At 37.2% G+C, this 22,938-nt stretch overlaps 1 protein-coding gene across 1 annotated transcript in view; it reads right to left on the reverse strand.

Annotated features, from left to right (window-relative positions):
* The window catches only part of DOCK2 (dedicator of cytokinesis 2), a 293,899-nt gene that overhangs the window by 206,742 nt on the left and 64,219 nt on the right, over positions 1-22,938 (reverse strand). Inside the window, exons 23-26 of the mRNA XM_087709665.1 lie at positions 20,423-20,531; positions 12,698-12,768; positions 12,179-12,282; positions 2,170-2,318 (exon numbers count right to left, since the gene is read on the reverse strand). Of these exons, the coding sequence (XP_087565791.1) occupies positions 2,170-2,318; positions 12,179-12,282; positions 12,698-12,768; positions 20,423-20,531 (433 nt within the window). The remainder of the gene's footprint in view (positions 1-2,169; positions 2,319-12,178; positions 12,283-12,697; positions 12,769-20,422; positions 20,532-22,938) is intronic.

A 22,938-nucleotide genomic window follows, 5' to 3' on the forward strand; every position in this document is an offset into this window, starting at 1 on the left:
AGTAAAATTGATATAACAGATAAGAGACAAAACATCAAAGTACATTATAGGATCTATACCATGCTTACTCTATAATTATCCTTAATAACTGTACTTGGAGTGTCAAGGGGGTTCACATAAAGTTTGCTGCTATTGTAACAGATTAATTTATAACCCTAGATAATAAACCCAGCTGCAGATATTTATGGTGGGTGGTAGGAAGAAAAAACGGCCATGTAAAATCAAGTATTCTTACTATTTCTCTCAAAGGTGATCTTGCTGAATGGCCAAGACCCAAACAAATCATTACAATCCATTCATACTTATTTGAGAAATAACTTCTGGGAATACAGTGAGATTGTCAAATTAAACCTTTTCAGGGTAGGTTGTGAGAAAGACATCTTTGTCCTTTTTTATAAATGCATGGTGGTAATTGTGGCAAAGCATTTAATCAAACTATACTAACAATGCAGTTCTATTAAAGCATGAGGGGAAATCATAAATTAGGTTAAACATTTGCCACCATTAATTGCATTAAACCTCTGAATTGATTAATCTGATTTAAAACTGGGAAAATGAAGTTTTTGTTCACAGTTCTACAAGTATTCCTTTTCTTTTCATGCAGTATGTTTAACCTTCCTTTCTCCTTGACGAGTATGAGAAATAAATCAGGATTCCATTACACTTCTGTTGTTTCTGGATTGGTCACATGAGAGCCCATATCATTGTTTAAAATAAATTCCACTTAAGTGAACAAGCCAGCCTCAAAAACCAAAGCGTAAAATTGGCTTGCTTTGCAATTGACTGAAGTTTATTTTAAATGACAAGTTTTTGATATATAGCACCACACCAGGAATCATGCAAAAAATGTAACTGAATCTTTGTTTACGTCCTCTGTCCATGTAATAGTAAGAGTGTGTACATGTCAAAGACTTGTCATTTAAAATCAGAGTTTTCACTCGGGGCACTTTTTGCTTATGTGCGTAATACCAGCCTTTGGTTTACTACTATGTGTGAATGCTACGTTTACTAGGTTTATTAATATTGAAGAAAAATGGATTACTAAATCCATGTTTAAACTTCAGTCAAGTAACTGTTCCATTTAGTGTCACTTCAAAAATATCAAATTTAGCAATAAATAAAAAAGTGACACCCAGTTTGGGATTCTTTTTAGTTGATAGTTTCCATTATATTTATTGTACTGTAAATGTTCTAATGATTTCCAAACTCCTTAAAGCTGCCAAGAGTCCTACAGGCTTGCAACTGAGCATATCTGTAATGAATAAATCATTTCCTTTAACAGGGTCTGGTTTGATTCAAAGTGATCCAAAGCATAACCATTCATCTGCTTGGCATAAAAAAAGGAAAGTGAATAAATCTTAGGGAAGATGCTGAGATAATATCCAAAGAAGTGCTCTTTAAAAGATAAAGGAAAAGGATATGTGAATCATCTTTCAAAGAATAAAATTATTGCTATGCCAATCAAAAATAAGATCTGATTTTAGTGATTTCAAATCTCTGGCCAGGGGATGGATGTTGCATGTGTTTCCATGCTGCAATTATCAAGAGAAATTTTTTTTAATGGCTGACGTGTCACCATGGCGACTGCAGTCTGAAATCTGAATGAATTACTATCTGATACATGTTGCATGCATCAGATTATATCTAGCATCATAACAAACAAAAGTAATAGTTGGAGACATATATAGGATTCAGCATTTTCATCAAAACGACAAAAACAATGCTGCTTGCTACATGTTCTTCCTCTTTCATACATGCATGAAATATCAGATGCATGCATAAAAGGGAAGAGCTTGCATTCATTAGACACAATGCTGTTTTACCGAACTCCTCTTGAACTCCTGCAGAGTCCTCTGGCACCACATTCCCCATTTCTGAAATCATGAAAATGACTATAATTCAGATTTGCCTCCACTGCCAACTTCAACCATTGACTGACATTAAAAACAAAACAAAACAGGGCAGCTGTTATGTAAGCAATGCTAGAGATTATTTTTAACTTTAGCCGAAAGGATGTTGCATGTCTGCAGTATATCTCTGTTCCCCACACCATGGTTTATGTGAATCTAGATTGATTATTTGGATTGTAAATAACTGGTACACCTTAATCAACACAGACTTGATAAACTGGAATCCGTTATATAATCCCTGACATTTATCGGTACTCACTGCATCTTGACAGCTGAGAACTTCTAGGATGCTGTTGAGTAATTCAATGCAATATTTTTTGTCTTGTGGTATAATTTGCATTTCAACACTTGGATCCAGTAATTCCTTCAGTTCTTTGGTAATTTCCGGGAGGAGGATATCTCTACATTCTGAAAATAAACAATTTGGTACTTAGAGGAGAAATCAAGCCACAAATATTTTCGTATTTACTGTTTTAAACGTTTACAATACAGCTCTCCCTGATACAATCATTCTTAATTGCAATTGGAGGACATCAAAATTTTACATTTTTAATTGTGAATAAAGTATAAAATACAAAAGAAACAGATCTGCTGAATTATCAGAGGAACACTACGGCGACATCTCACTAACTACTGACGAGCTGCAGGCTTTGTGTGCCTTCTTTCAAAGTCCTCATTCTAAAATTTGTGATGTGCTCTCATAATTCCCTGGAGAAGATTTAAAATATGATGAACAGCTAAAAAGGGGAGCAATAAAAGATGCTTAGCAATGTAAACTGAGATAGTCTGCCTTGATTCAGTAATATTCAGTTAATATTGTCCACAGATAAAGTCCACACAACAATCAGTATTTGCCTGTAGAAAAGACAATGCACAAACAATATGCTCTGTAACATCAATTCAGTATTTATGCTAGAGATTCAGTTTTATAAAATATGGCAGTGTGCATCTAAAACACATAAGAAAATGCCATCTATCACCCTCCTTTCTCTGTATTTCATTACGTGCCACACATAACATTAAAAAAAAATCACTAGTCTAAATATTTCCTTTTCTGATGGAGTCAGCAGTACAGCACAGTAGAAGAAAATATAAAATAATATGAAAAGATTCGGTGAAAAAATAATGCGACAGAAAAAAATCCTTGCCTACGAATAATTTATAATTTCCAAATCTTCACATGTGAACTAGCGCACAAACAAAACATTCCCCCACTGAAAGTGTGTTATGACTGAAGTAGAATGAAACTATTTTTCCTTTGTTAATGGAAAACCTCAGTAGGAACTCCTCAGTTTTCTCATGCACAGTGATAGTACCACAAGTTATATGATATGTTCTTTTTGTTCACTGTTCAGAATTATTATGATGAATTTGTGCATCTGAATGTGTGTGTGGTGAAAAGACATTGCTATGACAGATATAAAAATGTTCTCTGGGTAGCAAAAATAGGAATGAATGAATGAATGAATGAATGAATGAATGAATGAATGAATGAATGAATGAATGAATGAATTCTGCCAAGGATGTAGTATTGGAACAAAGTTATATATCAAAATTATGAGGAATGAAAAAGTTATGAAAAAAAGAGAATAAAATCATCCAACAAGGTTTGGTCCCTGCACCCATAAATAGTCTATTCTTGAAGGTTTGGGATTTACTGAAATTAGATGAAATAGGGTCCAGGATGTCACTGAAGGGATATTTGTGGCATTGTTGTTTTTTAATTGTATTTATTTATTCAAATTGGATGCTGCCCATCTCTATGAGACTTTGGGCAGCCCACAATCATAGAATAACAATAAAACAACAAAGTATAAAATTAGAACAGTATAAAAATAACCACAAAGTAATTGACTGTGCCATCAAGTCATCTATGGAGAATCTCAGTCATTCAGGTCATAGTTGTCCCAAAGGTGCTTTCTCAAGAAATAACTGGATTTTCTTTGTTTTGCTTGAAGACGTTTCCCTTCTCATCCAAGAAGCTTCTTCTTCAGTTCTGACTGTTCAGAACCATCAAGTCATTCTTAACAACTAGTGTCGCCCAAACCCGTCATGGTAGTCCCATATGGATACGGGGCTTCAAGGATTGCATTGAAAGAAACCCAGGTTGCTTTTCTTAGAAAACCTCTGGTCTTCCCCCTTGTGTTGGTTTTGCCCTGATGTACCTGGAACTGAGCATTTGATCGGTGGAATGTATGGCCTGGATTAACACCTTGAAATGGTGGTTTAGGGTGCTTTTTCTGGCAGTTCCTGGCAGCTACCTCTCCCTGGCATTTGCAGACTCCCATATTTCTCGCTGGGAGAAAGAGCTGCTGAAGAAACTACATCTGCTAGATTTTACGGAGGATGCCCTGGGAAACTATGGCCTTAAGGACGCCCAATTTAGGGTAGTCCAACAGCTTGTGGACATTGGTTTGCAATATCTACGACCCAGAGCCAACAAAACTTGCTCCCCCCGGACTCTCAACCAACTTAATAATTATGGATTGAGGATGGCTTCCTATTTCTATACTTTAACCATTCCCAAGTATAGAAGAGCTTTTTCCCTAGCTCGCTTTAATGTCTTACCCTCAGCACTTTTGGACGGTCATTTTAAGCGTTTCCTGATTAACGCCCTTGTGACAGAGGCAAGGTTGAAACTGTAGACCACGTCCTTCTATTTTGCCCCACGTATAACACAGACAGATCTAAGTTACTGTCTCTTCTTGAAATCGTCCCTTCTAGACCTAATGGCTGTAATTTGTTTGTATATTGCCTTGGAGATGTCTCCTCATACATCATCTCTCAGGTTTCCAATTTTTTCGTAAGAGCTGTAACCATTAGAGGAGAACGCTGTAACTTCCCTTAGTTAAGCTTTTGGTGACTGATTGCTATGATGGTATGATCAATTCTCTTATGTCTCTTTTGTAGTACTTGTGTTTTGGTCTGTGACCGTAAATAAAGTATATATTATAATAACTAGTGTCATATAAATACATATTCTCTATGAACAAAACATACCTATGTGAGCACAATCCAAACAAGAAAGCAGACATAAAGCCTCACAGAGGAATTCCACCCACTCTATCACAAGGCATCAATAAAAACTCACGGTTGTCAAGGTCTTTGGGAACATTTCCAGGTAAAATATGGAGGACCTAGTTGCCCTGGCAATCTCTGATACAGACTGAATGGCAGATCTTTGAAGATGTATTAATGCAATCTATTATTCATAAATCCTAGTCACTGACATAAATGAAGTACTGTGCATTTGGCAAAACAAGTTTACTCCAATCTCTTATTTTAATTTTAAATACACATTATTATGACCACTCTAAAGTTCATGAATAGTTCTGGGGATGGAGATGTATTCAGTATACATATGTGTGTTGTATATGTATATATCTGTATGTGTATATATGTGTTGTGACTCAGCAGACGTCTTCTGTGAGACTTTTCAGGATGGAAGATTAACACTGCAGCTGGGGCTCGTTAGGGGCATATTCTGGGGATAAAAGGACGGATGGTGCCACGCCCTAGTTGCAGGAGTCAACATTCCTTGGTTCATTCAACATTGATTGATCATCAGTCGTGGTTTATGTGAGATACACTTGGAAAAGTGCTTTGTTTTCTGTAACCCTGATTCAAGAAGACACTTGGAGAAGTGCATTGTTTGTAAGAGTTTTTGTTTGGTATTCTGTTATCTTGTCAAAGACTTTATTTATGTTATTTTTGGGCTCACAGCCAGTCTGAGTCGAGAACTGATAAAGAGAGTTCCTTTTAAGTTTGTTTGCCTGTCGTCTGTTTAACGAGCGGAGGAGGGGGGACAGAACATATATGTATGTACACACACATACATGCGCATATATGTATAAGGTGCATTTATTCCAGGACCCAATAAATAGAAATTTCTTGGTAGCCATCCAAGTTCTCAGTTGTTCTAATGCTTGCAATTCTTAAAAGAAAGTAAGAGGAGATGAATTGAGTACAATTATGCAGGCAGAGCACTAAATGCTTATGTCATTATAGAGCTGAAAAAGTTATTGAGTGAAAAGGAGAGCTGAAACAGCAGGTGTAAATTAACTGAGACAGGACAATTAAAATGCCTACATTCAAAAGTGATAGGAACGTGCTTCGGCAGTAGAAGTCAGGAGTGGATAATTAAGAAAGTCTTGTCCCCCAGATTTGTTAAAACTATGAGCAGACAACCTGTCATATTTGAAATGCTCAGAGATTTGTAGAAGACAAGTACTGTATGGATGGAGACCACCTATGAATAATAGCATGTAGATATGGTCAGTCATGTGGAATTTCCTCTGACTTCATTTATGCAGGACTCACACAGTCAGTTTCCATTGACGGAGAAGAGTATTATCTCTTATTCTGTTTCTGAATGGAAAACAAGCTATCATTTAGGTTCTGTTCCACCACCACCCCATCCTATAATAATCTATACCCAGTTAGATACAAAATAGGTGTGATAGATTTTAAATATCTCTTACTGTGGGAAAACAATACTTTGTGCATATATAATAGAAATGGATAACCCGTACATGTTTCTGTTTACTGCATTTATTATAAACCTAAGTACTCTATAAGAGAAAATTGGAATATATACTAATTGCTATGAAATAGGAAAAATATGCTAACCATGCAAGATGAGCTGCCTGCTATTTATGAAATATTGCAAACTATTTTATGCAGATTTCCATTCATCATGGACATGAATTAACTAATAAGCAACTTAGCATGCTAATCATTGCTATTAAGATAACATAATCATTATCTTTCTGGCCTTTAATTTAGCTATATTGGCTTTTTATTGATGCCAATAGAAATTTATATAGCTGTTTATTCCTAATCCATTTCAGATGTCTTTAAATAAAGTAGACAATCAATTCTTCCCATCATCTAAAAAATAAAATGTTATATCTGAATTAGTTTTACCTGTACTGGTGGCAAACTATATTGATTATACAAGATAGTTGTTTCTTTAATAGCTTGTGTAGAATTTCTTAACTTGCAGGACATGTTACAATGCCTCAGAATTACCACTGCATGTGACTAGCCAGAACAGACTATAAGGAGCTCGGCTGCAATATAAAGGAACTGTTTAAATGTATATACAGAAATAAACTTTAGAGACAGGTTTTTAAGTGGCTTAAGACTGTATAAAGCTCCTGATCAACCTTGTTCCTGCCTCAGTGATTTTCCAAAACAAGCTGATCTTAGTTAACTGGAAATTTGCTGTGAGAATTAGGGAAAGCAACTTTGAACTAAAAATAAGTAAATTTTCATGATACTTATGAAAATGTGTACCTTTAAATTCATTTAAAACATACAGTATCTTGCTTACTATTTTAGAGTATTATTCTACCATGAAATAAATTAAAGATGATTTCAACTGAAGTTCAGCTCTACACAGACCTATCCATTTAAAGAATTTTTGGCAACTGAATTGAGTTCTTCTGAGATGGTTTTATTTAGGACTGGCTTGTTCTATAGAAAAAGACTGAGGCTGACTTTGAAATGCAATATAATTGGTGTCTACACTGCATAGCTAGTTTTCTTATCCCAGGAGCACCTTCCCAGTCTTTCCACTTTTTAAACTTTAACAGCTGGGTAATACAAAAAAAAATCTTCCTGTTTTGACCTTACGAAAACAGAACAGCAGAACCTTAGTTGCAGTTTGAATAGAGAAATGCTTTCAAGGCTAAAACAAATTATACAACTCAAGAGACTTCTTGACTAAGTAATTTTTGGATGAGGAAATTGCATCTAAGATTATTGCAGCATATACACTTCATGTTGCAATATGCTTATAATTAACAGGATGTCCTTTTAAAAATATGCATACAGTGATATCCCGTACTCATTTTTAATTGTTTCCAGGAGAAGCAATGGATACAAAAAATGATGAATAGCAAACAAAATTTTCCCATAAGGAATAATGTGATGAGTCACAAGGCAGCTGACACAGACAACTTCTAGCTTGCGCGTTGAATACCAAAGATGTGATGATTACCAGAATAAAATGTTTGCATCAAAAAGCATTGAGTACCCAAATTGATGAGTTTCAACGCCGTTCACTACCAAAGTACTACTGTACTTATTCAATTCCAAAATTATGAATTTTTACTATAGGAATGCTTTAGACTTGTCTATAGTAAGACATGCCATTTTCATAAAGGATGTCAATTATCCTATTTTGGACACAGCTGGGCAGACCTTAAAAAAAGTCAAATTTGATTTGTGCTTGGATAGAGAGCACCAGGCATAGGGAAATCAACAAAAAAAGTCCTTAAAAAAGCAACAGTAAACCACTCCTTTACTTTATCTTAAGAACTGTGTAACGTACTTATAGCCTCATTAGAAGTCTCAAGAAGTGAACCTTATTCAAAAGAAATGCTGCTTTGCAACTCATACAAAGCACATAAGTGATGATGGGTTTGTTTGTCATTTCCCCTTGAAATATTTTTATTTTAACTGACCTTAGGGGTAACTCACTTCTAAAGAACAATTGGGAAATGGAGTTAAAGGAGAAGAGGAGAATCATGGAAAAGAGAATTCACTGCATTGTTTCCATTTACCTTTGAAAAATGTAAAAAGTATATGTATCTTACCAACCTTACTTCAGAAGACCTACTTTAGATAGCTTGTGACTCACTGTATTATTCCTTATGGGAAAAATTTGCTAGATGATAGAAAGCCATCCCAGAAATCCTCCCTATATCCGAAGAGATGAATTTGCAGCAGTGGTGGGTTTCAAAAATTTATAGAACCTCTTCTGTAGATGTGGCCTGCTTTGTGGGAGTGGTTTGCCGGCCATATGATGGGGTGGGAGTGGCTTGCTGGCCATGTGACTGGGTGGGAGTGGCTTGCCAGCCATGTGACTGAGTGGGAGTGGCTTGCCAGCCATGTGACTGAGTGGGAGTGGCTTGGCAGTCATATGACTGGGTGGGCGTGGCCAACTTGTAAAATGAGGTGAAACTCACTTAACAACGCTCTTGCTTAGCAACCAAAATGTTGGCTCAGAATCTCTGACATTTGAAGCACGCAAATCTTAAAGCTGTCAAGTTACAAGACCCTTGTACCCCTAACCCTTTAGGAAAAACAACCCCAGGGGTGTTCAAACTTGACAGCTTTAAGACTTGTAGACCTCAGCTCCCAGAATTCGTCCTCTCGCTCTTCATCTTGATGATGTGCATACGGGCAGGGGGAGGGAGCTGGAACCGGTTCTAAATGGCACGGTAGATTTGTTGAACCTCTTCTATAGAAGAGGTTAGAACTGGCAGGAACCCACCCCTGATTTGCAGGAATTCCTTCTGCTGTAACTTTCAGACGTATGTACCATAATTTAATAGTTCAACGTACATTTTGCAAAATGTTTTGGATTATCCTCTAGGCCACTGCTGCCAAACTCCCAGCCCAAGGGCCAGATACATCATGTGCTGACCACACCCACACCCACACCCAGATAAGCAAAAGGGGGGGGAAGTCCTGATATGTCATGTGACGCTGCCGTGATGACGTGAGTGTGACACCCCTGCTCTAGGCCATATAGAGTTTCATCCCTTTATGAAAAACCTAGATTTGTAGCATCTCTCTAGCTCAGCAGATGTTTTTGTCACCATGGAGTCCCTTATCAATATGCTTGGGTACAAGATAATTTCCCAAGTGCACTATGTCACTGGTTTTCTTTTGCAATTTTCAAAGTGTTTTTATTTTATTTTAATAATCATGCCATGCATTTGGTTATTATTATTTTTGCTAAGGGTTTTACACATGGCAGAGTAAACAAGATTCTAACATTGTAATCCTATTCAGATTTATTCAAAAGTTGTAAGCACTAAAAAAATTAATGGGACTTAATCCCAAGTATTGAGGTGGTGAGGTTTTTGGCCTTTTCTTAATGTAACAGTGAGTTTATACAGGTTCATATATCCATGAAGTACTGATCCATAATTTATCCAATTACCCCCATTTTCTGGATCTGCATACTAAACTGTTACACCAAACATGTGCATTAGGTTTGCACAATTTGGCTGGTGATGACACCAGTGGTTGACTGGTTTGTGTTCTCATGTGAACTCACTCATGGAATTAGCCACTGACCTGAATTAACAGCTTCACATTGTCTTGCTAAAACTAACAGTAATTTTTTTTTAAAGAGTTTGGCAGCTGCAGTTTTTAAAATGCAGAAACGGTGGCCATCATAAATTATTTGGCATGTAAGAAAGGTTCACTTGACAGATTTATCAAGTAATTGGGCAGTCACTTAAAGGGGAAAAAAAATGTCTCCCCAGCAAGATTTGCTGTTTAATTTGGGTTCTTTAATGGAGATATCTGACTAAAAAAGATCCCAGACAGATTTCAAATTTATGTTACCATTCCTAAATGTAACTCACTATAATTCTAATTTAAAATCTCCAATATCTTTTAAAGAATATTATTATTAACTTTCGACTTTACCACTCATGTATTTGTGTTGCTTTTAAGATATGAGGACCAAAAGCAACAGAGGGAAGGGGTAAAAGCATCAGATCCCATCATATCAGTGGTGGTTGCAGGCAGTACACTCCGGTACGGGCGTACCAGAGTGAACCTGGAGCACCGGATACTATTCTAGTATGGTACTCCAGAGGGCCCACCTGCCCTCCCTTGCTTCTTACCATCCTTTTACATCTTCAGTGCTTCCGCGCACATGCACAGCTCGTGCAGTGCCTGCGTGATGCTCCACTGAGCAGCTGGAGCATCGCGGAGGCTCACAGAAGGACCAAGATGCATGCATGCACTGCTCACATATGCACGTGCACTGCACACATTTACGTGGATGCCAGCAAGCTCGTCCCAACCTCTGAATCCACAACCCACCACTGCATCATATTTATATTCATTAATTCAAAAGTCACTTTTATGTAACATTTAAATTATTACAAAGTAAATCTTATTTTGACTGATTTAAATCATCTAGATGAAAACATAGCATTGAGTTGTGAAAAGAATTTCTTGATTTCTTTTCATCATATTTTATAAAACTCTTTGAGACAATCACATAGGTTTCCTCCAGGCACAATTAATGGCGTCCTTACAATAAAAAATGAGTGGTAGCTCTGTTTTGCAAACATTTTCATGAATCATTGGAATGTTCTAAATAACCTTTCTATATTGTTATTAAGTTATGGGTTTCCTTTAATGGTTTTTGACATAACTTACTTTTAAAGTAACTAATGGGATGAGATTTCCCCAGTGAAATCCCAGAGGAAAAGTAGATGCCAGTTAGGTTTACATTTGATCTAAGTAATGTTGTAGAAATTTCAATGTACCTAAAATTTGCTAACTAATTAGAAAAACTTGTATAATATTTATTTGCCTGGCTTCTCTTGTGCTGCATGCACATACACCTTTTACAAAGAAACCAGGATCATGTGCTACAGTAAGACAAAACACCACTGGCTGTTATTCCTCACTGACAACAGTCCAAAAGGAGTTATGGCATCTTTCCAAAGGCATTTCAGAGAATAAAAGGGGTTGCCTCTCTTGGCTGCATGGAATCAGTGAGAAAGATCACTGCTTGTAATTATGACTAGGAGTCCATCCCTCTAAAGGAGGTAGATTTTTCCAACTCTAAAATATGTATTGTCCAAACAAATGTCATGATTCCAGGTTTTCCTCTAGGCTAACTACTCCTCTCTCTCTCTGTCTCTCTCTTTCTCTCTCTCTCTCTCTCTCTCTCCCTCTCCCATCAATCCATCCATCATCTATCTATCATCATTCAAATTTCAGCCTTCTTACCATTAAAAATAATCTGGAATTGGGGTAACTTTGCAAAAACCAAAACAAGAGAAATGCTAATGCCATTTTTTTATTTCTTGGTAGATTGGACATAATAGTTAATAATAAATACTGCCAGATGAAGGCCCAAATGAAATGCAAAAAAGTAGCTTTGCTTCATAAAGATACAGAGTGTGTCCTGTGACCCTCTAATTCTTAGATGAGTTTAGCGCTACCCATTCTCATAATATGCCCTCATAGCTATTCCACTTGCAGCCACTGGGAGGTTGAACTGGGTAGAAGAAAGTTACTGACATGCCAAACACAAGCAATCCATTTACAACTCAGGTAGTACAGTACATATTTTTATTCATATTAAACCAATGCTTTTAAAACCAAAATTATAGTGGTTTGGGATGGTTAAGTTTACTAATGCAACTTTAGAAGAAGGAGCCATGCCTATGACTTTTGAAGAGGACTTTATGAAGACTAAAGTGGTTCTAACTATTACTTACCTTGTTTTTTAAAGAGACTGCTGTGTACAATTTCTGTCATTGATTGAACTTTTTGCTTCTGCAACTTTGCTGGAATGCAGGTGAAAAATTCATGTAAAAGCTGGCTGTAGATAAAAAAAGATAAGATCGATCAGAATGTTTGGTCAGGAAATTGCTAAGACTTAAGGCAGTCATGCAAACAGTATGAGGAGTGGTTTATTTTGAGAAAAGGTAATATTAAACAAATAAGAAACTATACAGAGTCCCTTGTGTATATAGCAGGTAATTGGGAAAAAACCTTAATGAATAAAAAATTAAAGTTTCTGTATCTAGTTGAATGAATTTCATGGTTTCTGGGCAAGTTTCTTATGCAAATGGCATTGCTTACATTATGCTTGAAATTATGTAAGACTGAACCAGCAGAATCAAGATTTATGCCAGGAAGGTACTGCAATCTGCAATGTGACTATCTGAAGATACATGCCAAAATTGCAGGCATTTAAATGCCCTGATGCTTTGGAATTCCACATGTCATCTCACCTGAGCAATCTGACATCAAAGACTGTTTCTACATCTTGGAGAACAGATGCAATATACTTCAAGGCAGCCATCTGAAAGAAAAATAGTTCATCATATTTTCTGTTTTTCGAAAGTCCAAATAAGCTTACATAATTTAGAACTAGGTTTCACTAAAGACCAAAACAGGACCTATATCCAAAAGCATCAACTTGTCTTTAGTAAACTGGACTCTGGAGAGTATGGAGAAACCAACAACACCTTCCAGATTACTTTTCCTGGGAAATACCTTACCATTAACTTTTCATTTACCAATATTACAGCCTATATTTTTTCTCTAGATCTCCTTCTATTGACTCATACCTATAACAATTATATATATAGACTTTATCAAACTCCATTGTCAAGTCATTTAGAGACATTGTTTTAATGGTGAAATTATCTTCCACATGTCTTTAACAATCTAGATTTTCTAGAACTGGCTCCTACTGCGTGTAATAGGCATATATTTTCTTTCTTTGGGGAGGTTCCGATTTTAAGTAGCTTTTTTTTCCTTCTAAAAAAAGTTACTGGGCTCATGGGATCAGCAGAGGTCCTGGGAATCAGCAGAGATCCCCCACTATCCCAAATTTTAGCTTCTGAAGGCCAAATTAGATCACTGTAATGTGAAGGAGCTTTAGGAAGCCATTTTTACAACAGAAATGCAGGATTAAGCAAAATATGTATGTAAACTTTTTTCTCACCTGTGCAGCAGCTATATGTTTACCACTAAAAAGCAATAACATATTGGGGTCTGACTTAAGGAACTTTTCTAAGAAGTATATCTTACTTTCTCTAGGTCACTTTTACCATTAAATGAATTCCACAGAATAGTGAGAAAGTTTCCTGCCTTTCAGAGGCTTTTTAAACTATACAGTATGTTAAATTTTGATCATAATAAGCAGCATTTGTTTGCCTTCTTATTCCCTCCCAAATCCACTTCCCAAAACATAATTATTGCATTATAAATGTTGGATGGATATGTTTCATCCTTTCTGAGATATGAGGAAAGGGATGTGTTACATAAGCCTAATGTGTATTGTCTTCTACTTCAACCTTCAAGAAATGCCTACAGAACTCCAGGTTGAATGTTGGCCTTTGGTTGGGTTTAAATTCCCAGAGCTAGGAAGTTAACAGAGTGAACTGGCCAGTCATGGTCTGATGAAGGTTTTTAAAAAACTAACTAAACTAAAAACTAACTAACTAAAAGCAAAGAAAACAAAACAAAAAAAAACAGTTTTATTTGTGCTATGGTGCTATATATACATACAGACAAACACACACGCATGCATGCATGCATGCATACATACACCGTATTTTTGGACTAAAAGATGCACTCTCCCCTCTGGAGTGGGTGGAAATGTCTGTGCATCTTATAAAATGTTGTCAATGTCCTATCCACCTTCGGCCTCTGCCTCCCAGCATTTTGCCTCCTTGCAGCAAACAGCAAACAGCCCGCAACACAGCCTGATTTAGCACGAGCAGCTGATTGATGGTTGGATCTGTTTCACGGAATACCACTCATCAGCTGCTCCAGGCTGTGGGTATCACAGCTGGCCATTGGTGCCATCACTGCCCATCACCGCCCATTGCTGAAAAAGGGGCGCACGGAGGCTGAAAATGTTTGAGCGATAGGTGGAGGTAGTGATGGGCGGTGACAGCACTGATGGGTGGCAGAAATCTCCGCAGTCTGGAACAGCTGATTAGTGTAATTCTGGAAGGTAGGTTCTACTGCCAACCAGCTGCTCGTGCTAAATCAGGCTGTGCTGACCAGAGTGTTTGCTGTTTGCCGCAAGGAGGTAAATTGGTGGGAGGCAGAGGCAGATTTTTTTTGTTGTTTTCCTCCCAAAAAGCTAGGTGTATCTTATAGTCCGGAGCATCTTATACTCTGAAAAATATGGTATATATATAAAAGTATATCAATTGTATTTGCCTCTGCCTACTTTGATGTTTTAGCCTGGTAAAAAAAATATGTTCCTAATAAGTAAAGCCACTCAGAATATTAGCCATGCTCATGGCTGTTGAATATTGTATGAGGAGGTATTTGACTACTCACACTGCAACTTTAATATTTTGGCTGGTTCCATCACAACAAATTTTATGACTGTAGAGGATATGTGATGAAAATTAAGAGTTTCTCAAATTTGGTAACCAGAAAACAAGTCTTTGTGCTCTTTTACTGTCGTGGCAGTAGAACTGAAACCATGGCATAAAAGAAATAAAAAGTTCTTTCCAAGTTTTCCCCCCAAGAATATATTGTCCAATAATGCTGTCCAACAGAGAAACACTAGAGTTATGAGACTATTGCTTGCCCCTTCCATAGACTACATATATGAAGAAGTGTTAATGACCCACCAGGAATTACACTGCTATAATTTGCAAAGGAAAGTAAATACACAGTAAAAAGCAGTTGACGACAAGCTTCCCTTCCAGGAGTATAAGATCCTTCTGAACACCAGTTGCAGAGAAAGGACAGCAGCAAAGGGCTATGAATCCATCTCCTCCTTATGAGCATCTAACATTTATTTATTTATTAATCTCATTTCTACAGCACCTATCTAAATGACTGAGTGGTTTACAATAAATACATAAAACTGATTTATATACGTAAATACAGCAAAGTTAAAACAGAATTAAGAAGGAAGTTAAAGTTAAGATTTTTGTTGTGTCTGAACTCCTTGTGACCCTTTGGCGCATAGAGTGTCAGGCCCTCCTGTCCTCTACTCTCTCTCAGAGTTTGCCCAAATTTATTCCCACTGTGTCAATGACACTATCTAACCATCTCATCCTCTGCTATCCCCTTTTCCTTTGGCCTTCAATCTTTCCGAACATCATTTTCCAGTGACTCCTCTCTTCCCATTAGGTGGCCAAAGTATATGAGCAAAATTAAGATATTACAAATTTAAATAGGGCAGAGGGGGTATCATTGCTTCCCCAGCCACACACATGGTCACCGTCTCTCTTTGACCTCCATGCCACGTCCCATGGCTTCATGCTCTAACCACTTCAGTTCCATTTTTAAGGCATAGTATTGTGCCCCTTCATTCCATCAAGAAAGCTAACATGAGAAGTCCTTTTTACAGTACTGCTGGAGTAAAAGAACCTGGTGAATTAAAATGTGTTGTGTATTTTTATCCCATATGTCTTTCAAGAAACTTAGGGTGATGGACATCTTGCATAACTTCTTTTATGTTGATCTTAACCTTTGGCAGTCAACAATTCTGGGGATTGTTTGTTTTACCTTCAAAACAGCTGGAAATATAAACATGCAAAAATAATATTGTAATAAAATGCAGCCATTGATAATAAAAGTTTAAATTATTTCACAAGTGAGGAGGCACACTATTTAAAAATAGTAGTAATACAGAACATTAGATTTAATCAAATCACTCTCTCAGCAAAATTTAACCTAAATAATGTGGGCAAAGAGAGTTTAACAGAATACCCGAACACATAAAAAACCACCAATCAGTTGGTTTTTATAGATAAACCTCCAAGGCTGATCTCTACATTTAAACAAGCTCATAAGGATGCAGACAGTCCTTCAAAAATCTTGATCTAAATCATTTTTATCTTGTGTAATCTGTCTCTAAGAAAGAATAATGTCTAAAGAATCCAGAAGCCCAAATTTCCCAAGAATAATTAATACAATGTGATAAGAATATGAACTTGAGACATGCTCATGAATATATGCATTTTCATCACTCCTTCCACAATATGCCTTAAACAATGTTACACACATATAAAATTTTACCCTCCTTTCTCCACCTTGAGCTACTTTTATTTTAAGTGCCTGACAGTGACAGCATTTTCTTCAGGTCAATGACATAACATTATTCTAATTATTTAGAGAGGAATATGAAATTGAAACTGACTCTTCATAGCACTGCTAGATCCCTTTAACAAAAATACTCTATACCAGCAGAAGATTCTAAAAAAAACTCTTGGGGGTGGGGGAATCTCCTCTCCTCCTAAACCTAGAGCCAGAACTAAGATTATTTCTGCAGTTTCATTCTGCATCATTTGTTAAGCTTAATGTTATGACTGAAGTAGTTCTTCCATCTCATTGATACCCAGCTCATGTACACACTGCTGTGGTATTTCCATTTTTGTGTCTACCTTTTCTAATATATTTGGCACCTTATCTTTTCCCACTGCAGAAAGCTCACATAAAAGAAACATTTCCTTTCCTTGTGGTTTCAATCTCTTCTCATTCTACTGCAACAATCCTAAATATTCACACACAAACTATAATTTATTATATTAGAGCGTGCTGAGGATACCTTTGATTTCTAAATTCCTACACCTTTAAAATTGCCTCTGTTTGAGCTATAAGTTATTGTCTAAACTACACTGCAAAACCAAAACTGTTTCCACTCTCACTGATATAAAAGATAAGGACAAAAGTTATGTAAAAGAGTTTCCTTAGATGCCTTCTGTTTTTTTTTTTCTGTCCTAGAGTAGTGTTCCCTCTAAGCTGTGCACCTGCGCGACCACGCACATAACAAGAAAACACCATGCACAAGTTTCAAACTGCAGTGCAGTATTTCTTTAAATGTGACTGAAAATATCCCCCCTCCCTCCCTTCTCTCTCTGCACCGAACTCTCTCCTCCATCTGGTGATTGGTGAAATCAAGGAAGACTCTGCCCAGAGTCCGATGTCGCTGCAGAAGGGAGAATTCCCATTGGTCCTGTGGGGCTTCATCAGTTCCTCGGAAAATGTGATTCGCTGGTTGTAGCCTGCGTTTCTCTGCACATCCGGAGTTTCTCAGGCATTGCGTTGTCTGAAGCCCCATTCTGGACTGGACAGTCTTTCTGTGATCCCTTCGCTTTGGGCAGAAAGGGAACTAGCATGGAATTGGACTGCCTGAGCTAAAGGGGTCCACGGGATCTTGAAACTTGATTTTTGAGCATTACCAATCCATTCCACTCTTTATTTCCCTTTCCGTCCTTCTTCTATCCTTTTCCTTTTCTTTTTCCTTTCCTTTCTCCTTTCCTTTCTCTTTTCCTTCTTTTCCATTTCCTTTCCTTTCTGTTTTCCTTACCTTTTCTTTTCCTTTTATTCTTTCCCATTTCCTTTCCTTTCTCCTTTCCTTTCTCTTTTCCTTTCCTTATTTCCTTTTCCTTTTTTCTTTTCCCTTCCCTTTCCCTCCCTTCTTCATCCTTTCCTTTCTTCTTTTCCATTTCCTTTCCTTTTTCCTTTCCTTCTTTTCCATTTCCTTTCCTTTTTCCTTTTCCTTTCTTCTTTCCCATTTACTTTCTCTCACCCTCCCTTCCCTTCCTTCCTTCCTTCCTTCCTGGGGGTCTGAGGGAGAAGGAGGGGACCCTTTTCCTCCTTGCCCCCCTCCCCAACATCTGCTCCGATGGCAATTATGGCTAAAAAAAAATCAGGTGCTCAGGCATGAAAATGTGCCACTCAAACACTATACTTTTCCACACACACTGAAAAGAAATTAGAGGGAACATTGTCCTAGAGTCAACAATAGTCTCTGGATTGCAGCTTAAAGCAAACGATGTTACCTGGTACTTAAATAGTTTTTTTTAAAGAGAGACATCTTCATCCATTTTTAGCCTTATTATTTTGAGTTTTATACTAGATGTTTCAATCTACAGATCTTAAACTCTAAACTGGAAAGGTGGGATTCAAAGCAGAATTTATGTTGTTGTTGTTTTCTTTACTAGAGTGCTTAGTTGTGCTACATTGCAGGCTATTTGGTTGTCCAGAGCTTAGCAGCAAGATTATTTGGGTTATAAGATTTCATAATAGGACTTCAAAACAAAAATGACACACAGAATGTCCAAACAGATAAATCAATCTTTGCTTAACCTGCTTGGGACTTCAGCATGTATTTTCTCTCTCTCTCTCTCTCTCTCTCACACACACACACACACACACACACACACACACGTAAAACAATCCTTTTTCAAGGGCAAGTGGTAGACTTTATGAAAGACAAAATTAGTTTTCAGCAATTGTAGAGCAAAACAGAACATATACAGACCTTGACTTACAACCACAACTGAGCCCAAATTTTTTGTTGCTAAGCAATACCAGTGGTTGAGTGAATTCTGCTCTATTTTGCAACCTTTCTTGCAACAATTGTCAAGTGAATCACTGCAGTTTTTAAGTTAGCAACACAGTTGTTAAATGAATCTGGCTTTGCTTGCCAGAAGGTCGCAAAAGATGATCACATGACCCTGGGACACTGCAATATGAGTCAGTTGCCAAGGGCCTGGATTTTGATCATGTGACCATGGGGATGGTGCAACGATTGTGAAAATTGGCTTCAGTTCTTTTGCAACTTTGAACAAATGAACTGTTGTAAGTCAAGGATTACCTGTAATGGCAAAATTTACCTTGGTTCAGGGAGAGCAAATGGTAGGTTTTTTCAGTTCTTCTACCATTATAATAATGTGGAAATCAGTATGGGTTACCCTAGGTCAGCACCTAAGAATCTGAGATCCCTCTTCAGCCACATTGATCAAGCCATAATGAACTGACTGGACTGCTGGCTTGAATCAGTGCTCCTCCCACTACAAATGTGGCATATGGTTCTAAACCAACATTTAGAACAAAGGTCCAGGAGCTAGCTAACTCACTAGAGCCTCACCAGTGGTGGGATTCAATTTTTTTTTTACTAATGGTTCTATGGGTGTGGCTTGGTGGGCATAGCATGGCTTGGTTTGGTGCGCATGGCAGGGGAAAGATACTGCAAAATCTCCATTCCCTCCTCACTTCAGGGGAAGGATACTGTAAAATCCCCATTTCCTCCCGATCAGCTGGAATTAAGAAGGCAGAGAATAAATGGGAGCGGGGCCAGTCAGAGGTGGTATTTACTGGTTCTCCTAACTATTTAAAATTTCTGCTACCAGTTTTTATTTTATTTATTTTGTAAAATATGAATTAGATAATAGATAAAAGTATAGACATGATTATAGATACATGAAATACATACAAATACAAGAGAATATTAGGACAGGGACAGTAGGCATGCTGGTGAGCTCATGCATGTCCCTTAGAGACCTCTTAGGAATGTGGTGAGGTCAACAGTAGACAGTCTAAGGATAAAGTTTTGGGGGGCTTGGAAAGAAGCCACAGTAACAGGTAGTGCATCCCAGGCATTGACAACTCTGTTACTGAAGTCGTATTTTTTGTAATCAGGTTTGGAGCAGTTTACCATAAGTTTGTATCTATTGTAAGCTCGTGTGCTGTTGTGGTTGAAGCTGATGTAGTCGTTGACAGGTAGGTTCTCCAGAACTGTCATAACCTGCTGAATACCACCTCTGATGCCCACTAGTCTAAAGAAATAGGGAAACATAACCGAATAGACCAGGAACCAAATTCTAATTGGTATGTGTATTGTACCAGAAAATTCTACAGAAAAGTTCTACAGAATACCTTTCTGTGAACTGTCCATGTCGCTCAAGAGAAAGTGGGATATGCAGCAAGATATCCCAAAACTAACAAGTTGCTTGTTAGAATGGATAAATTGGAAGAAAGTTCATGTTTTGGAATGGAAGTTAATAAACACCACCCTATTTACACTTTTTATACACTTTTGTTAAAGACAATGTTTCTCCAACTTGGCAACTTTATGATGTGTGGACATCTTAAAGCTGGAGAATTATGGGTGTTGAAGTCCACACATCTTAATGTTGCCAAGTTTGAGAAACACTTCTCTAAAGCACTGAAGAAAAAAAAAAGCAAACCTGTAATAAAATAGCTGTTTTATGTTGACTTCTCATCAGATTGTTGATTGACTCAAAAAGTCTCCTCATGGCTTCTTCAAATTCTGTCAGTTCTTTACCTTCATATAGTCTGAAAGGAGAGGGAAAAAAATACAGAATAGCATTTCAAACTTGAATTTCCATCAAACATTAAATGTATTGAATATTACTATACTAGATGCATGTTGTGTTCTAAACAAAAACAAAAAAACAAACCCCTTCTAGGTCTATCCATGGATCCAGCACTCTCCCCCCCCCCCCATTTCCTGTTAAAGCTTTTAAACAATAATCCCAATTCAGTTAGATTACTGAAAAAAAGCAATTATGTCTGGAAGAGTTAGCAGTAAAAGGAAACCAGGCCAACAAGGAATATGGTGGCTGGACACCATCAAAGCTGACACCAGCCAGAGGATAGAACAACTCAACAAAATAGTGTGAAGGAAGATGTGGAGAGACCTGGCCCATAGAATCATCAAGAGTCAGACACAACTGAAAGGATAGCATCAGCACCACCATCTTCACCATCATCATCCAGTTGAGTCATCTAATGCAATTTCCTGACTGGAGCACACTGCTCTTTAAATCAGTGTTTCTCAATCTTAATCAGTGTTTCTGATTCTAAATCAGTGTTTCTCAATCTAGCAAATTTAAGATGTATAAACTTTAACTTCTAGAACTTCTAGCACGCTGAATGAGTAAAAGCTGAAAGTTGAAGTCCACACATCTTAAAGGTGGCAAGGTTATTGCTCTAAATGTAAGTTGCTATTCATCTCTGACCATCAAACTGATTTTTTTTTCTGGCATTATTGAAATGAAGTCAAGTAGGCAAGTATCTGACTCATACTCAAATAGAGGATAGTTTTTTAAAAAATTAATCCCATCTGACAAAACAAATCCCAGGAGGGGATTCTTCTGAGTTGCCTGTCTATCAGTCTCTCCCCATCAATGACAGCATCTTCTGAATAAAACAAGTTAGATAAAATATGGCTTGCTTACTTTAGTATGCAACTTAAGAATACTTTTGTTCTTAATTGGCATATACATAAGGTGAGTTGAAAATTATTGCTTACTTTCCTATTTATACAAATTCCATTTTTTTCTACTCATTCAATTTTTAATGAAGAATTAAATCCTGTAATAAAAGCTTGAATTATTGTTAACTTACTAATGAGCCAATCAGGATCACTCCTATCAAAATCTCTTACATTTGAGAACCCCTCAAAAAAACACATATCCACTATCAGCCCGGGAGGCCAACTTACAGTAATGTAATATTTATGTACATAACTGTTTTAAACAAATAAATACAAGTGATAATTCCACCCCATGATGCATTGGTCAAACCCATTTGGAACACAGTGTCTAGTTTTGGCCACCACAATGCAAGAAAGATGGAAATAATGCAGAAAAGAACAGAGATGGTGAAGGGCTTGGAATTAAATCCTCCAAATAACAGTTATATAAACTGAATAAAGTTAACCTAAAAGGGAAAGAGCTAAGGGAGATTTGATAGCAGCTCACAGTACTTGAAGAGGAGTTGCAGGAGACAGGGTACAGTTATTATATAGTACATAACTCCTGAAGGTAGGACAAGAATCTATGGAGGTTTTACAGAGGGACACCCATATTCAAACTAAGAAGAAACTTCCTGAATGAGAAAGCTATGGGCCTCCTGGAGTCATGGATGCTTTATCGCTGGAGATTTGTGATATGTGTGTGTGTGTGTGTGCACGCGCGCGCGTGCGAGCACACACCCTACTTGGAAATGTAGATGTAACATTCTGACAGAACCCAGTGGAAGTATTTTGTGTAAGGCAGTGGTTCCCAACCATTTTTGGCCATGCCCCACCTAAACATATTTAAAATCCTGATGCCCCCCCTCCCCCAGTGACATATAATTGTTACTTTACTGAAAAAGTGAATTCTACTCACTTGGAGGAAGCCTAAAAGGCCATTAACATGGTTTAAACAAGGTTCAAATTTTGCCCCATTAAAAATCAAATTGCCCCCAATGGAGCCTGGGCTCCACATTGCGAAGCACTGGACTAAGGGTTATTTAAAACTTAGAATCCAAAGTTATCCAGAGAAGGTAAATTTTTGTATCAAAAATTCCCAGCACAAATCCTACAACTTCAGTGGGTAGTTTGCTTCAATAAATAAGTACTTATTATTTAGGGCATTCTTCCAATAACTAATTAAGGTCTTTTTCATTCTCCTTTAAAGGTAATAGTAAGGTCACACTGTCCTATGCTTTGTACAGCAAATGTAACAAATTGTACTTTTCTCCTCTCTTCTCTTTCTATTTCTGAGTGCTTTTATTGTTAACCTCACTAAAATTGTTTGTTATTTGAATTAGGCATCATGGATTCTGTTAACCTGGTTAAAAAGCCTTACTTTCAAATTGGCCTGCTTCAAAACCAACCACAGATACTGTAGTAACCACAGTTTCTTCTTTATCCTTATTAGATTTTACCCTGTTAATGTTTTTTATTTAAATT

Source organism: Thamnophis sirtalis, unplaced genomic scaffold, assembly GCF_051295495.1.
Source record: "Thamnophis sirtalis isolate CommonGarterSnake01/CBP01778 unplaced genomic scaffold, rThaSir2_p1.2 scaffold_3, whole genome shotgun sequence".
Classification (NCBI taxonomy): domain Eukaryota; kingdom Metazoa; phylum Chordata; class Lepidosauria; order Squamata; family Natricidae; genus Thamnophis; species Thamnophis sirtalis.